This window comes from Erinaceus europaeus, chromosome 10, assembly GCF_950295315.1.
Source record: "Erinaceus europaeus chromosome 10, mEriEur2.1, whole genome shotgun sequence".
Classification (NCBI taxonomy): Eukaryota; Metazoa; Chordata; class Mammalia; order Eulipotyphla; family Erinaceidae; genus Erinaceus; species Erinaceus europaeus.
The window spans coordinates 1309201-1325502 of NC_080171.1; the positions used below are offsets into that span (position 1 = coordinate 1309201).

Here is a 16302-nt window from a genome sequence, read left to right on the forward strand (position 1 = left end):
GGAGCTGACAGAAATATTTTAAGACAGAAGGAGGTGCCCAGGCACTGGAATCTCCTCCCTGGACCTAGACTTCATGGGGTGGGCGGCCTTACACAGGCCTTTCAGACCCAAGACCCACTTGTTTGGGAAGATCCTGATGGGACTACTGGACTTTTCCGCCCTTTGATCGCTGACATCAGCACTAACCTATTGGGCAGAGATTTATTAGAATCTTTAAATGTGACTATCTGTTCTGACCCCTCTACAGGGCGCCTCTCTCACGAGGGTGAAAATTCTAAATCTTACCAGCACCCCCAATTTTAAACGCCACTGTTCGTCACGAAACCCCTCACCTAGAATGGCTTTCTAATGACCCAGTCAGGGTAGAACAGTGGCCTTGCCAGGAACAAAGGGTTAAACATGATATTCCTGGCCTGATAATTTTTTTTTATTCGGCAGATGTGATTCAACAAAATTATTTAGTCTAATATTGTCATCTAAAATAAATGTAACAGTAAAAATTTATTTTTAAACATTTAAGCTATGAGGTTTATCTTAGCTTTTTAAGTGAAAGATCAATTGTGTACCCACCCTTGTTTATAGCTGCCCTAAGGGTGTGATAAGCTTTGTGATAAACAAAGATTCTAACAAACTAAGTTTAAAATTAAATGATTAAAAAAATAGTAAACATTTTAACATGTCAACACATTAGGTATTGACTTTCTATAACATATTGGTATATTTTAATAAAGAGCCTTCTAAAATCATATGGAGGAACTCAAGCCAATTCTAACCATTAAACTTCTAACTTGGTACACATTATTTTCTCTTAAGTAAATAATTATAGGTACAATCTACAGATGAAGAACCAACTGCTCATATGGTAAGATTTAAAACTAAACATTTTTCTTTTTTATTTATGGGTGTGTGATGACTCCTAAAGTCACTCATATCCTAAATTATTTTTTCTTCATTTTTTTACAAGCGTCTTAAATTTTAATGCTTGACCTGCCATAGTGAGAGCACTTTACTGGCTCCTGCTTTGTTTAATTAAGGTCCTGCTATTCAGAATTTGAAGACTAATCCCCATTGATAAAAGCCAGTGCTCTCTGGCAGATTGATGTAACTCACCTGCCCATGTTTGGTAAACAATTTTTTTTTTCTCAATTGGTACTTTTTCTAAATTTATGTGGGCTACAGCTCAAACAAGAAAAACTAAGACCTTTAAGCTCAATTAATAAAAAATAAGGGGAATGCACCCCCCAGTATTCAGTTGGCTAAAGTATCAATGAAGTAACTTTACTAAACCTTCTTAATATTTACAGAAATTTGAATTGTCCATTTATTATATCTCATTGACAAAGCCACCCAATTTATAGAGACACATAGTCATAGAGACACATTTTTTTTTTCTTTTTTCTTTTTTCAATGCTGGAATGTTTGTTTTCCTTTTATTATGCTGGATGACATTACTGCTCTTGGAAAATCCACAGAGTCCCTGTTGGCAAGTCCTTACCATTAAAGGGCACCATGCCAGTATAGACTCCAGCTAACCTCACCAGCCTACCCAATTCTCATTCTGCTGACCTAATTTTCGTGTCAGTTCTTCTCTACCTGGTCCTTGCCTCCTAGTTTTTCTTATTCCACAGCTGACCCTCTATGAAGAAGAAGAATTTCATCAGCTGGCGCGGACCCACCAGAAGACCAGACGTGCTGTTTCTTCCCCTGGACATCACATCCACTGACTGCATCTCTTAAACTCGCTGGTGGACTTTGGGACAATCTCTCTATGCTGCTGGACGCATTGAAAATCAGCTCCAACAGTCCATTGACTTTATCTCTGACAGCTTGGAGCCTCTCCAGAGACAGATAAACTCCCTTGCCAAGGTGGTACTCCAGAACCGTCGTGGTTTGGACTTAATATATGCAGAACGGGGTGGTCTTTGCCTAGCATTGCAGGAAGAATGTTGTTTTTCTGTAAATGAAACTGGATTTGTAGAACAGAATGTTGATACCTTGCACAAACTTAGCCATGATATTAAGAATTCCTTTTCCCCTTTCAATAATAACTCCTGGTTCTCTTCTCCTTTAACTACTTGGCTTCTGCCTCTCCTAGGCTCTTTACTAGCTATGGTAGCTCTATCGCTGATTATTCCTTGCCTCATTCAATTCCTCAAGAAATGCATACATGACATAATTAATGTTACAGTACAGAGAGTCTCAGTTCACCCTTACACTCGTATTCCTTTAGAGGAAAGAAATGCTCTAACTGACATTGATCCATAAACACTGTTCATTAATTAAAGAAATTAGGAGGAGATGTTGGGAACATGTGTGAGCCTGATAGAGCTTAGGGAGAACCACCCCCATCTTTGGATGGAGGTCTAAGAAGATAACCTCTTCGTAAGTCTCTCTCAACTGAGGTGAGCATAAGGGGGGGAAACTCAGACTTGGTTCTTTCCTTCTTGACTCTCAGGCCCACAGATACCCCAGTACTTCCCTCCATTAACTGCAGGCCATATGGCCACAGATTCACTCATTCAAAGTCACCTTCTGATCACAGAAGAACACACCTTATCACACACTTCATCACACACCTCAGACCCCATACAAGAGAGATTCCAAACTATATGGCCTTTTGATATTCATCTTCTCTCTGTCTCACCCTACGGGTTTAACCCCTATGCTTCTCTCAAATACCTTTGGATAATTAAGTTGCTTGTGTTATGGAAAATAACTGTCTTGTATCTCATCAATTCCTGTCATACCAACCCCCTACCTTAGGGGCATGCTGACTGTTAAGAAACCTGTAATTTCTGTCATATTGCAACAATAATTACCTCCATTGCTTTTCTATTTAACTCATGTCAATTTTGCTAATAAACGGACTCTAGGATTCTGGGTCTCGAAGGACTCAGATTCTAGATTCACACTAAGAGTCCCCTGGTGTCTTTTACTTCGTGTCACCCTTGTCGTGAGCGAGAAAGAACCAGCCCGTTACCTTTCCCCTGGAGGACACCCTGATGGAGAAGGAGGGAGACAACCCGAAAATCTATCGAGTGCTCAATGAGAAAGGCTTTCAACCAAGACTACTGTATCCTGATAGACTGTTATTCAGACTAGATGGAGGCATAAAAACCTTCTCAGACAAGCAACAGTTGAAGGAATAAACTATCACCAATCCTGCCCTAAAAGAAGTTCTGAAAGGTCTCCTATAATCAGTCAGACCACCATAAATAGGCCATAGATCAGAACACTCTAAAAATCTATAAGAATGGTGTTAAAATTTCTTCAATCTTTGATATCAATAATGCCAATGACCTAAATTCACCTATTAAAAGGCACAGAGTAGGAACATGGATCAGAAAACACAACCCAACAGTATGCTGTCTACAGGAAGCCCACATAACTCAACAAGACAAACACAGACTCAAAGTGAAAGGATGAAAAACTATCATGCAAGCCAAAGGCCCACAAAAAAGGGCAGGAACAGCTATTCTCGTATTTGACATGATAAACTTTAAAATGAATAAAATTTAAAAAAATAGGCATGGACACTACTTAATGCTCAGAGGATCAGTCAAACAAGAGGACTTAACAATTATTGACATATATGCACCCAATGAGAAGCCATCTAAATACATCAAACATCTACTGAAAGAGCTACAGCAATATATTAACAGCAACACAATAAGAGTAGGGGACTTCAACACCCCACTCTCTCAACTTGACACATCATCCATGCAGAAAATCAATAAAGACATGAGAGAGCTAAATGAGATAGATAAACTAGAATTATTAGACATTTATAGAGTCAATCATCCCAAGAAACTGGAATACATATTCTACTCAAGTCTGCATGGGTCATTCTCAAGGATAGACCCTATGTTAGGCCACAAAGACAGCATCAACAAATTCAAGAGTATTGAAATCATCCCAAACATCTTCTCAGACCACAGTGGAATTCAACTAACACTTAACAGTCAACAAAAGATTAGTAATAGTACCAAAATGTGGAAGCTCAACAGTACACTCCTGAAACAACTACTGGTCAAAGAGGAAGTAAAAGAAGAAATAAAAATGTTTGGAGAGTTCAGTGAAAATGAAGACACAAGTTATCAAAATATTGGGGACACAGCTAAGGCAGTAGTGAGAGGGAAGTTCATAGCCATGCAAGCACACATTAGAAAACAAGAAAAGCACAAATAAACAGCATTATTGCACATATTAAAGACCTAGAAGAAGAAGAACAAAGGAACCCTAAAGCAACCAGGACAGAAATCACTAAAGTTAGGGCAGAAATAAATGACATTGAAAATAAGAAAATCATACAAAATATTAACAAAATAAATGTTAATTCTTTGAAAGAGTGATCAAAATAGACAAACCTGTAGCCAGAATCACAAAATAAAAAAAGGAGAAGACCCAAATAAATCAGATTGTAAATGAAAGAGGAGATATCACAACAGACACTGCAGAAATTCAGAATATCATGTGAGGCTTCTATGAACAACTATATGCCACCAAGCTAGAGAACCTGGAAGAAACGGACGATTTCCTACATACCTAAGAACTTCCAAAATTAAGTAAAGAGGAACTAGATAACATGAACTGGCCCATCACAGCTAATGAAATTGAAACCATTATCAAAAACTTTCCTGGAATAAAAGTCCTGGACCAGATGGCTTGACAAATGAATTCTACAAAAAAGAACTAATACCTCTACTTTTAAAAGTCTTCCAGAAGATTGAAGACAATGGAATACTCCCTTCTGGCTTCTATGAAGCCAACATCACTTTGATACCAAAAGTAGACAGGGACACAACCAAAAAAGAAAACTACAGACACCATTATCTCTGATGAACATAGATACTAAAATATTGAATAAAATTCTAGCCCACCGAACACAGCAGTATATTCAAAAGATTGTTCATCATGACCAAGTGGGGTTTATCCCAGGCATACAAGCTTGGTTTAATATATGTAAATCAATCAATGTGATCCACCACATCATTAAAAGCAATACCAAAACCACATGGTCATGTCAGTAGATGCAGAGAAAGCCTTTGACAAAAATACAACATCCCTTTATGATCTAAACACTACAAAAAATGGGAATAGATGGAAAATTCCTGAAGATAGTGGAGTCTATATATAGTAAACCTACAGCCAACATCATACTCAATGGTGAAAAACTGGAAGTACTTCCCCTCAGATCAGGTACCAAACAGTGATGTCCACTATCACCATTACTATTCAACATAGTGTTGGAAGTTCTGGCCATAGCAATCAGGCAGGAGCAAGGAATTAAAGGTATACAGATTGGAAGAGAAGAAGTCAAACTCTCCCTACTTGCAGATGACATGAGAGTATACATAGAAAAACCTAAGGAATCCAGCAGGAAGCTTTTGGAAATCATCAGGAAATACAGTAAGTTGTCAGGCTACAAAATTAACATTCAAAAGTCAATGGCATTCCTCCATGTAAACACTAAGTTAGAAGAACCTGAAATCCAGAAATCAATTTATTTTACTATAGCAACAAAAACAATAAAATATCTAGGAGTAAACCTAACAAAACAAGTGAAGCCCTTGTAAACTTAAAATTATGAGTCACTACTCAAGGAAATTGAAAAGGACACAAAGAAGTAGAAAGATATTACATGCTCATGGGTTGGAAGAATTAACATGATCAAAATGAACATACTACCCAGAGCCATATACATATTTAATGCTATCCCCATCAAGATCCCAACCACATTTTTTACGAGAATAGAACAAATGCTACAAATGTTTATCTGGAACCAGAAAATACCTGGAATTGCCAAAACAACCTTGAGAAGAAAGAACAGAACCGGAGGCATGACACTCCAAGATCTCAGATTGTATTATACGCCCATTGTCACCAAAACTGCTTGGTACTGGAACATGAATAGACACACTGACCAGTGGAATAGAATTGAGAGCCCAGAACTAAGCCCCCACACCTATGGACATCTCATCTTTGACAAAGGTGCCCAGACTATTAAATGGAGAAAGCAGAGTCTCTTCAACAATTGGTGTTGGAAAAAATGGGTTGAAACATGCAGAAGAATGAAACTGAATCACTGTATTTCACCAAATACAAAAGTAAATTCCAAGTGGATCAAGGACTTGGATGTTAGACTGGAAACTATCAGATACTTAGAGGAAAATATTGGCAGAACTCTTTTCTGCATAAATTTTAAAGACATCTTCAATGAAACGAATCCAATTACAAAGAAGACTAAGACAAGCATAAACCTTTGGGAATATATCAAAGTAATAAGCTTCTGCACATCAAAAGAAACCACTACCCAAACCAAGAGACTCTTCACAGAATGGGAGAAGATCTTTACATGCCATACATCAGACAAGAGGCTAATAACCAGAATATATAAAGAGCTTGCCAAACTCAACAACAAGAAAACAAATAACCCCATCGAAAAATGGGGGGAGGACTTGGACAGAATATTCACCACAGAAGAGATCCAAAAGGCTGAGAAACATGGGAAAAAATGGTCCAAGTCTCTGATTGTCAGAGAAATGCAAATAAAGACAACAATGAGATACCACTTCACTCCTGTGAGAATGTCACACATCAGAAAAGGTAACAACAGCAAATGCTGGAGAGGGTGTGGGCTCAAAGGAACCCTCCTACACTGCTGGTGGGAATGTACATTGGTCCAACCTCTGTGGAGAGCAGTCTGGAGAACTCTCAGAAGGCTAGAAATGGACCTACCCTATGATCCTGCAATTCCCCTCCTGGGGATAGATCCTAAGGAACCCAACACACCCATCCAAAAATATCTGTATACACCTCCTGGGGATAGATCCTAAGGAACCCAACACACCCATCCAAAAATATCTGTATACACATATGTTCTTAGCAGCACAATTTGTAATAGCCAAAACCTGGAAGCAACCCAGGTGTCCAACAACAGATGAGTGGCTGAGCAAGTTGTGGTCTATATACACAATGGGATACTACACAGCTATAAAAAATGGTGACTTCACCGTTTTCAGCCGATCTTGGATGGACCTTGAAAATCTCATGTTAAGTGAAATAAGTCAGAAACAGCAGGATGAATATGGGATGATCTCACTCTCAAGCAAAAGCTGAAAAGCAAGATCAGAAATGAAAACACAAGCAGAACCTGAACTGGAATTGGCGTATTGCACCAAAGTAAAAGACTGTGGGGTGGGTGGGTGGGGAGAATACAGGTCCATGAAGGATGAAAGAAGACCTACTGGGGGTTGTATTGTTATGTGGAAAACTGGGAAATGTTATGCATGTACAAAGTATTGTATTTACTGTTGAATGTAAAACATTAATTCCCCAATAAAGAATGTAAAAATAAACAAAATTCACACTCAACCACCTGACTTGGTGTGTTGGATTTTGACTTCTGTGTGGAGAATTCTATCCCATTACAATCCCTTCCTCCCTCTCTCTCAATCTCCCTCTCTCTATATATTTAAAAATGTATATCTCAGGGAGTGGTAGAGTTTTACAAGCACCAAGTCTCAACAATCATCCTGCTGGCAAAAAAAAAAATCATTGCATGCCTAAAAGATACAAAACAGTGCAAGGTAAGCGTGAATAATGCACATTGCATTTCTCTAGTCTTTGTAGTTGAAGTATTTAGCAAGGTGCTTGTCTACCTGTTCTGAGTAGCTGTGCCTAATTCTCTGGAGAGTTTCTAGTTACTAGGCTCCTATCTGTTTCTTCCTCCTAGAAATTGCCAGGTCTAAAAACTGGATGTTAGCTCCACTTTTTTTTTTGATAGGACAGAGAGAAATTGAGAGGGGAAGGGTGGTGGAGAGTGAGAAAGAAAGACACCTGCAGACCTGCTTCACCTCTTGTGAAGTGTCCCCTATGCAGGTGAGGAGCCTGGGGCTTGAACCAGGATCCTTGTGTGGGTCCTTGCGCTTAGTACTATACGTGCTTAATTCAGTATGCCTCCACCTGGCCCCCAAGCCCCATCATTTTTAAACCATCCAAACTAATGATTCCATGTTAAAACCTCGATGTTACTAAAACAACCAGTACAAAGTGATGATAGCTTTGCAAATTTTGTTCTGCCTCCCTTGCCACCCTCACATCATTGACTCACATCTTTCTCCTTCTCAAATGGAAAGACTTTTTCACACACACTGGAATCACGAAGCATCTCGGCTAGACTAGGGCACTGCACATGCACAGACTGCGCTAGGGGCCTGAGTATGTGACGGATTGTTAGGAGACACCGCGCAGCTGTCTCAGTGGCTGTGCTCACACTCAGCGGTCACTTACCCTGAGAGAGCTGTCCCCCTTGATCCATGACACTGCCGGCTTGGGGTTGCCCATCGTAGTGCAGGGCAGGACTGCCTTCAAGCCTTCTACTATCTTGAGGTTTATGGGAGGACGTATTATTTTAGGTTCTGGATGGAAATAAAAATTCACACAGGAACGTGAGTCTATTGGATATATAACTTGTAACTGATTTAACGCTACCCATTTGAAGAGTAATTTTAGGCAAAGTATACTACAAATTCATGAAGTCCCAGGATATGTTTTTTAATAACTATTGAAGAAATCATTTTTTTAAGCTGAGGTTGTCTCTTTTTTCATTGCTCCCTAAGCAGAAAACACAGATCTGTGACCAGAGGAGGGTCTGGAATGATGGGGTCCCCCTCTGCTGCACAGGGGAGGCATAGCCAGTAGAGAGCTGGAAGCAAGAGTTCCTGAGGTCAGCCCCTGGCAGGACATGTGCCAGAGGGATGCTCTAGTGTTCTCCCATAAAACAATAGGTAAGCCTCTTTTTAAATAAAAAGAGAGTTAATAATGTATTGATTAAAATGAATTGTCATGATATCACAATTTAACTTCAATAAGACTTGGAAAGTGAACTTTGCTGCTCATATTTTACATACTTCTGAAACTTCATTCTAATTTTACTATTATATTTGCTGATTAAAAATCAGGCACACTTAAGCTCCAGAGTAAAGCAACTCTTATTATACTCCTAGTCAGAGAAATGCTACTATGCATCTCAGTGTGATTCTCCTCTACAAAGCAGAATAATGGAATCTGTTATTTTATGAAATACTCTTACATTTATTCTTTCAGAAGAAAGGCTTTATGTCAACTAAATTCTATTTTTCAAAAGGAAAATTTATCAAATCTGTTAGTCTATTTTGAAAAGTTACCCTTAGATATAAAAGATCTACCAAGAATCTGAGTAGAGATAATAAAGTAAAACAACATATTCCTGTTAATTTGAGAAAATGGTGAATCTTAGAATAAAGAGAAAAATCTCTGAGGTAGGCATCAAGTCTGCTCTCACAAAAATAAGATGTGTGACATGGCAGAGAATGAGCATTTACTAAAAGGCAACAGGAGGCAACTTTCAGACTCTCAGTCTGTGCCCCCAAGCATTCTAGAGCAAGGGAAAAATGAAAATCTATATCCATACAAAGATTCAAAAATCATATTTTACACACAGATAGAAATAATAAAAACAAAACAACAAAACAGGGTGGTCAGAAGCAACACAATTATCCTAAAATGGCCTCAGGTGGAATTGTGTCCTGCTAGTCCACATGGTCTTTTTAAACGAGCTGCCTCGCTTCTCCCTGCAGTAGTGTGGTGACAGGGAGGGAAATGATGGCCACGTTGTTGACAGTTTGCAAATAGGAGGCCCTGCCCAAAAGATAGATAGAATCACCCTGATGCCAGCGGACATCTGCGCCCTGTGTTCATAGCACACAATATGAACACAATAGCAAAAACTTGGAAACAACCAAGATACCCTTCCATAGATGAGTGGATAAAATGTCATGGGACAGATACTCAACAGAGTACTATGCAGCGATCAAAAAGATGACATTGTGTCCTTTGGGACAGAGTGGATGGTACTGGAGAAGACGGCTGCTCAGGAAGCCAGTCCGGAGGGGAAGGACACTACAGGGCGGCTTCACTCATGTGCGGAATAGAAAGAGCTGAGCAGACACATGTGAGGAAACAGCAGTTGGGCTGCAGAAACAGCACAGTGGTTCTGCAGAAGACTCTCGTGCCTGAGGTTCAGAGGACCCAGGTTCAATCCCCAGCACTACCCTAAGCCAGAACTGAGCAGGACTCTGGTCTCTGTGTGCCTTTCACTCTTACCTCTTGTTAAAATTGAAAGAAAGCATTAATTTTTTTTTTTAATTTGGACCTATGTCTAACACTGTGGGAGAACTAAAGTGACTATCTATGGGGTGGGGTGGGGGGCACAGGCCTGTGGAGAGCAAGACTGCACTGCAACCCTTTACCAGCGGAGCTCTGAAGTAGGTGGAGAGACTGGAAAATACTGGAGAGGGAGTGTTGGTGTCACAGTGACACTGGGTAGGAGAGGACCCAGAGGAGAACTGAAGGGAGGCCCAGTCCAGGGCCTGAGGAGGGAGCCGGGGCAGGAGTGAGACATGGCTGCTGGTGGTGAGGAGAGTGTGGAAGGGGTGAGGGAGCTAGGCTCCCTTCAGCTGAGAAAGAGGCAGCTGGCGCTTTACATCTGGAGGCAAAACGTGAGTGCAAAAAGCCTACTTCCTTCTCTGGACAGAGCTAGAAATAGAATTGTCCTGTACTGTGAGATGCTGGGCTCCGAGACTCACTGACTGTGGAGCTGACAGAGTTAAGGCAGACGTGGCTGGGGTGTGGAGGTGCGGGAATCAGCAGAGGCCACTGGTGGTTTTCTTTCCTGGAGACTTATGCTTCTCAGGACCAGGGCAGGTGTAGGGGGCTGATGGGAGACAGTCAGTCTAGGATCAGATCTGAGCAGCATGGCCCCACATCAAATGTGATGTATACGGGCTAGCACTTAGATGCGAGTGATTAACTCGACAAAAAGAAATAGAGGGGAGATGGGCAAACTAGCATATACCCTTCTGGAGAAGTACACCTTGCACAAGAATAAAGAGCTGAAAGTAATGGCGACAGAAATGTAAGTCATGAATACTTCCTAGTCTTATAGGCACGGGGCAGGGGACAAGAAGAAGCTCCAGTTTAGAAGGAGGGTGAGTCTTTGACCCCTTCAAGTTTGAAAAGTTGGTTAAGAACTTCAAACTTGAACTAAGCTGAGAGCAGAAGTGTCTGCAAACAGCCTAGAGAGGAAATGCTTGCTGGCGGCGGTGGAATGGTGGTAGAGGCCCAAGGCAATAAATAGATTTGGAGAGAAATTTTCCAGTGGAGGAAGTGGTACCAATTCAGAGCTGTGTGCAGGGAGGAAGGCGGAGAGGGAAGGGGAGGCCCATGGGTGGTCGGAGCAGAAGGGAGAAAGGAGAGGTGTGGAACTGACCGCACTTGCTCGCCTGCCTAGCCTGCGGGCGTGAGGGGAGTACCTCCGGCCTCATGCCAGCTGCGGGCACCTGAAATGTAGGAGCTCTGGGACACTCACTCATCTTCACTTGCAGGGCTCCGCAGCTCTCCACGGCTCCCCCCACGCCATTGTTGGCGGTGCAGCAGTAGACGCCGTCGTCGCTGTCCTCCACGCTCAGGATGCTGAGCAGCTGCCCGTTCTCCCGAATGCTGTAGCGGGTGTCGAAGAGCCTGCGGGGCAGGGCGGAGGTGGGAGAAGGGGTCACATGGAGGGCATTTCTGTACATCCTTAAACGGCCAAGCAGGGCTTGTCCAAAGGCAGATAGAGCGGAGAAACTTGAGTGAGTTCCAAATGATAGAATCAACTTAGCAGGCAATCAGAAGCTGACAGCATCTACTAATCATCTCTCTTTATTTTTATATGTTCTTAAACATTTATTTATTTATTGTTGGATAAAGACAGAGAGGAATTGGGAGGGGAGAGGGAGGGAGAGAGGGAGAGAGACAGAGTGACACCTGAAGGCCTGTGTCACCACTCGTGAAGTCTTTCCCCTGCAGGTGGGGAGTGGGGCTTGAATCCAGATCCTTACACACTGTAATGTGTGTCACTTAGCCAGGTAAGCCACTGCCTGGCTCTTTTTTTTTTTTTTTAATTTCCTCCATGGTGGTTACTGGGGCCTGGTGCCTACACTGTGAATCCACTCCTCCTAGCAACCATTTTTTTCTTTTTAATTTTTCTTTCAAATTTTTATTAGATAGGACAGATAGAAACTCAGAGAAAAGGAGAGATAGAGATAGGGAGAGAAAGAGAGACACATGAATATCTGCCTCACCACTCATGACCCCCCTGCAAGTGGGGAGCAGGGGCTTGAACCCAGATCCCTGTACATAGTGATATGTGCCGGTGAGCCACCGCCCGCCCCTATGCTAATCATTTCTAAGCAATGATCAGAGCCCCGCTGCCCTCTAAAGGTGATGTGTATTGGTCAGACCAAATGTAGGATTTATTCAGGAAGGTATATTGCTCCCAAAATGTCTAGGTCTTCTCCCCACAAGTAAACAGGAAGAGCAGAACGAGTGGATTATCTATTGAAATGACTAACCGTCGGGTGAGGAGATGGCTTCCTGGTTGTATTGAGGACTCTCGTGCCTGAGGCTCAGAAGGCCCAGTGTCAATTCCCAGCACCACCTGGGTCTCATGACAAAGTCCCTTTATGAAAAGTGTGTCCAGGGGAGGGATGACAGCATAGAGGCTGCAGAAAAGACTTTCATACCCAAGGCTCCAACAGCCAGGACTCTACCCCCAAGTCCACTGAAAACTGAAGCTGAGCAGAGAGTTGGTCTGTCTGCCTGCCTGTCTATCTGTTACCTACCTACCAACCTACCTACCTGTCTATCATCTTATCTATCTAATCATCTGTTTATCTACAATCTTTCCCTCTCTTTCTTTCATTTAAATAAAATAAATAAGATATTCTTAGAAAAGAAAAGAAAGATGTGCTTTAGGAAGGTATTGACCCCCAGAGATCAGCATTTTAACACATACTTCATATATTTAAAGTAAATGTTACTTTACATGTCCAGTGGTATTTCGCAAATATCAAGGATTTAAAATAGAGTGTCATGAGGCCCAGACATCTAACAGACCCCTCTCTCCACCATCACTGCTCACTTCCATCAGGAACATCATCATAAATCCTCCTGTGGCCTCTCCAGGACCTGCCTTCACTGTAGAGCAGCCATGGTGGGGACTTCTCACTCTCTGAAGGGAGGCTGGTCAGCCTGCTCTGCCCCTCGAGGAAGATGGGTCCTGACGTGAGAGCAGCCTAGAATGTTCCAGCTGTGACCATGGACTGTGAGCTCAGACTGACAGGAACTTGGAGGGCACACAGGCTCCTGTGCTGAATGTGAACAGACACGGGCCCTGGGTCAGGAGGATGGGTTTACAGTTAATTTTATCCATGGATTTTATTTGAGCTTGAGAGCTACTCTCTGCCATAATTCAACTTTTTAGCCCTGTGCTAGCTCTAACACCATCTTCCCAGAGCATATTTTTGTCCACCTCCATGTTAGCTATCAGACTCGAGACAAAACTACGAAAGTCATGTCCTCCCCACCAGGAAGACACCTAAAATAGGTGTATCTCACATCTCTCCTTCCTAAAATCTCTATTCTCATCTGCTCTGTTCCTGCTTCTTAGTTCATGTTTATTAAACATTTTGTCCTGATTTATATCTTACTGCCTTTCAGTCACCAAGTAGCAGATGCTACCATGACACCATCCTGACCTCCCTGGGCAGACATCCTAGAACCCCCCTGCCCAGAGCCCTGCCCCACTAGGGAAAGACAGAGACAGGCTGGGGGTGTGGAGCCACCTGCTAAAACCCACGTCCATCAGAGAAGCAATGAGAGAAGCCAGACCTCCCACCTTCTGCTCCCCAGAAAGATCTTTGGTCTGTGCTCCCAGAGGGGAGAAATGTTAGGGGAAGAGGACCAGAGGGCTCTGAACTCCAACTCCATCAGGACCCAGAGAGAAAAGAGGAAAAAGAAATGACATTTGGAAGTAGTAACAGGTGTAGCTGTGACTTGGAAAGTACGAGGAAGAAGCACTATTAAAAAAGGGCAGTATATACAAATATAGACTGAAACTTATAAAATGATAGTCAAGGGGCCAGGATGTGGCAAAACTGATTAACACACACTCTACAGAGCATGAGGACCAAGGTTCAAGTCCCTAATCCACCTGTAGGAAGAAAGCTTCACGAGTGGTGAAGCAGAGCTGTGGGTGTCTCTCTGTCTCTCTCCTTCTCTACCTCTCCCTCTCCTCTCAATTCATCTCTGACTCTATCCAATAACAAATAAAATTTAAAAAATTAAAATTAAAAGAGATTATATCCCCTATCTGCAAGCTTGGGAGAACTGCTGTAGTTTCCAGTGGAGGGACTGGGGACACAGAACTCTGGGGGTGGGAACCCTGCAGAATCACACTTGTTATTTGTAAATCAATATTTAGACACTAATAAAATTAAAAACTAAAACAGAGTATCATGGGCTATTCAGACCCTTTGGGTGGAGGACAAGAGAATCAGAGGAGGTAGAGATTGGGCAGCTGCCCTTGTTTGTTCTGGGAATGAAGGAAGGGGGCATGGCAGTCTTCTCTAGAAGTGAGAAGACAAGAAAATCTGATTATTTTCTAAAGTTTCCAGAAAAGTTAAACAGACAAACAAAACAAACCAACTTCTCAACACTTTGATTTTAGGTCAGAGACATACTTTAGACTTCTGGTCTCCATAGCTATGAAATAAAAAATGCATGTTTCTTCAAGTCACTAATGGAAAATGAAAAGAAGAAAAAGTAGTGGGAAAGGAAAATGCTGTAAAAACAAGAAAGGAAAAGGAAAGAGAGTCTGCTTTGTAACCTGGGCAGGAGGCCCTCATCACAGACTCGCGCTAAAGAGAAACACAAACGTGCACATTTGGTCTAATGTAACCAGGAAAGCCACTGATTTCTTCATTAAATCATACAAAATAACCGTGAGGAGCCATGACACTCACACCCTGTTGGCATGCTTCTAATTCTGCTTCTAAAAACCCCTTCTGTTTCATTTGGTTTAGTCCCCCCTGCTTAACACTGTATTCTATTTACATAACCACTGTGAACTAAGCACCGCCCTGCCTGCAGGGCATTGGTGGTTCAGTGGTAGAATTCTCACCTGTTCCACCCCCTCTCCTTGTCACACCCTGATTTTCACCAGTCACTTTTCTCTCCACCCTCTCTACATCACATCCTGTTTACACCCTACTTGGCAAGTATATATAAGGACAGCATTGTGAGTTTTACTTTAGTTTAGTTTAGCTTGGCTGAGATTGTGCTGCGTTCTACATGAATAAAGAGATACTGCATACAGCTCAGCCATGAGTCCCTGGTCATCTGTCTCCCGCTCGCGAAGCCAGCCTGACAACACCCCATGCTATGAGATTTCTGTTTTCTTTTTGCTGTGTGAAAGTTTTTATTGGAACATATGGACACTTGAAATAGTTTGGAAATAGATTTATGCACCAAAAGTCCAGGTTCTCTGTGAAATATGAAACTTTCAGGGTTTACAATCTATTGCATCATTGTTGCATAATTAGAATTAATTGCTATTGAATTGTGGGGATTGCTAAAATATTCATAATTGCTAAAATGGAAATTTTGGGGAACAGTTTCAGATGTACAAGACATTGAATTACATAAAGCACTCCCATATAGCTCCACATGAAGTTTCTCCCATGATCAACACTGTTGCGGTCCCTTCTGGTAGCTAACGAACTAGCATTGAGGCATTGTTCACTAAGCCTATTATTCATTTAGATTTCCCTAGCTGTTCCATATGCCTTTTCTGTTCAGCTGGAATACTACATTTGTTATACATCCTAAGGAGTGTAACAGAAAGCTGTGATGGTTTCTAGAATTGTCTTTCTTTTGTGGCCTTGACTGATGTTGGTCTGCTTCTAAATTCTGCTTCTAAAACCCCTTCTGTTTCATTGGTTTAATCTCCCCTGCTTAACACTGTATTCTATTTACATAACCACTGTTAACTAAGCACCGCCCTGCCTCCAGGGCATTGGTTTAATCCTCACTGTTTTGCACACTTTTTCCTTCCCCCCACCCCCTATCTTACGTACAACCTCTTCGGACCTGACTCTTCTGCCTCAGGATATATAAGGACAAGATTGTGATAGAGATAGCTTAGATTGCACTGTGTTCCACATGAATAAAGGCTGAACTGCGTACCACTCAGCCATGAGTCCCTGGTCGTCTCTCTCTTCCTCCCACGAAGCTAGCCCAACAGACTGATTTAAAGATTATCAGTTTAATTATTTTTGGGTGTTCATCTGTTGGACTTTGCCTTATGTTATTATCATGATTCGTTTGGTTTATAAAGGCAGAGAGCCATTACTCACTGTTGGTTTCCCCCTCACCACTTGG

General features: G+C 41.9%; 1 protein-coding gene across 2 annotated transcripts in view; it reads right to left on the minus strand.

The window, feature by feature from the left end:
- The window catches only part of MUSK (muscle associated receptor tyrosine kinase), a 158600-nt gene that overhangs the window by 129611 nt on the left and 12687 nt on the right, over positions 1–16302 (minus strand). For both annotated transcript variants that reach the window (XM_060199015.1, XM_060199014.1), the window contains exons 3-4: positions 11411–11562; positions 8293–8420 (exon numbers count right to left, since the gene is read on the minus strand). In XM_060199015.1, coding sequence (XP_060054998.1) covers positions 8293–8420; positions 11411–11562 — 280 coding nt within the window. The remainder of the gene's footprint in view (positions 1–8292; positions 8421–11410; positions 11563–16302) is intronic.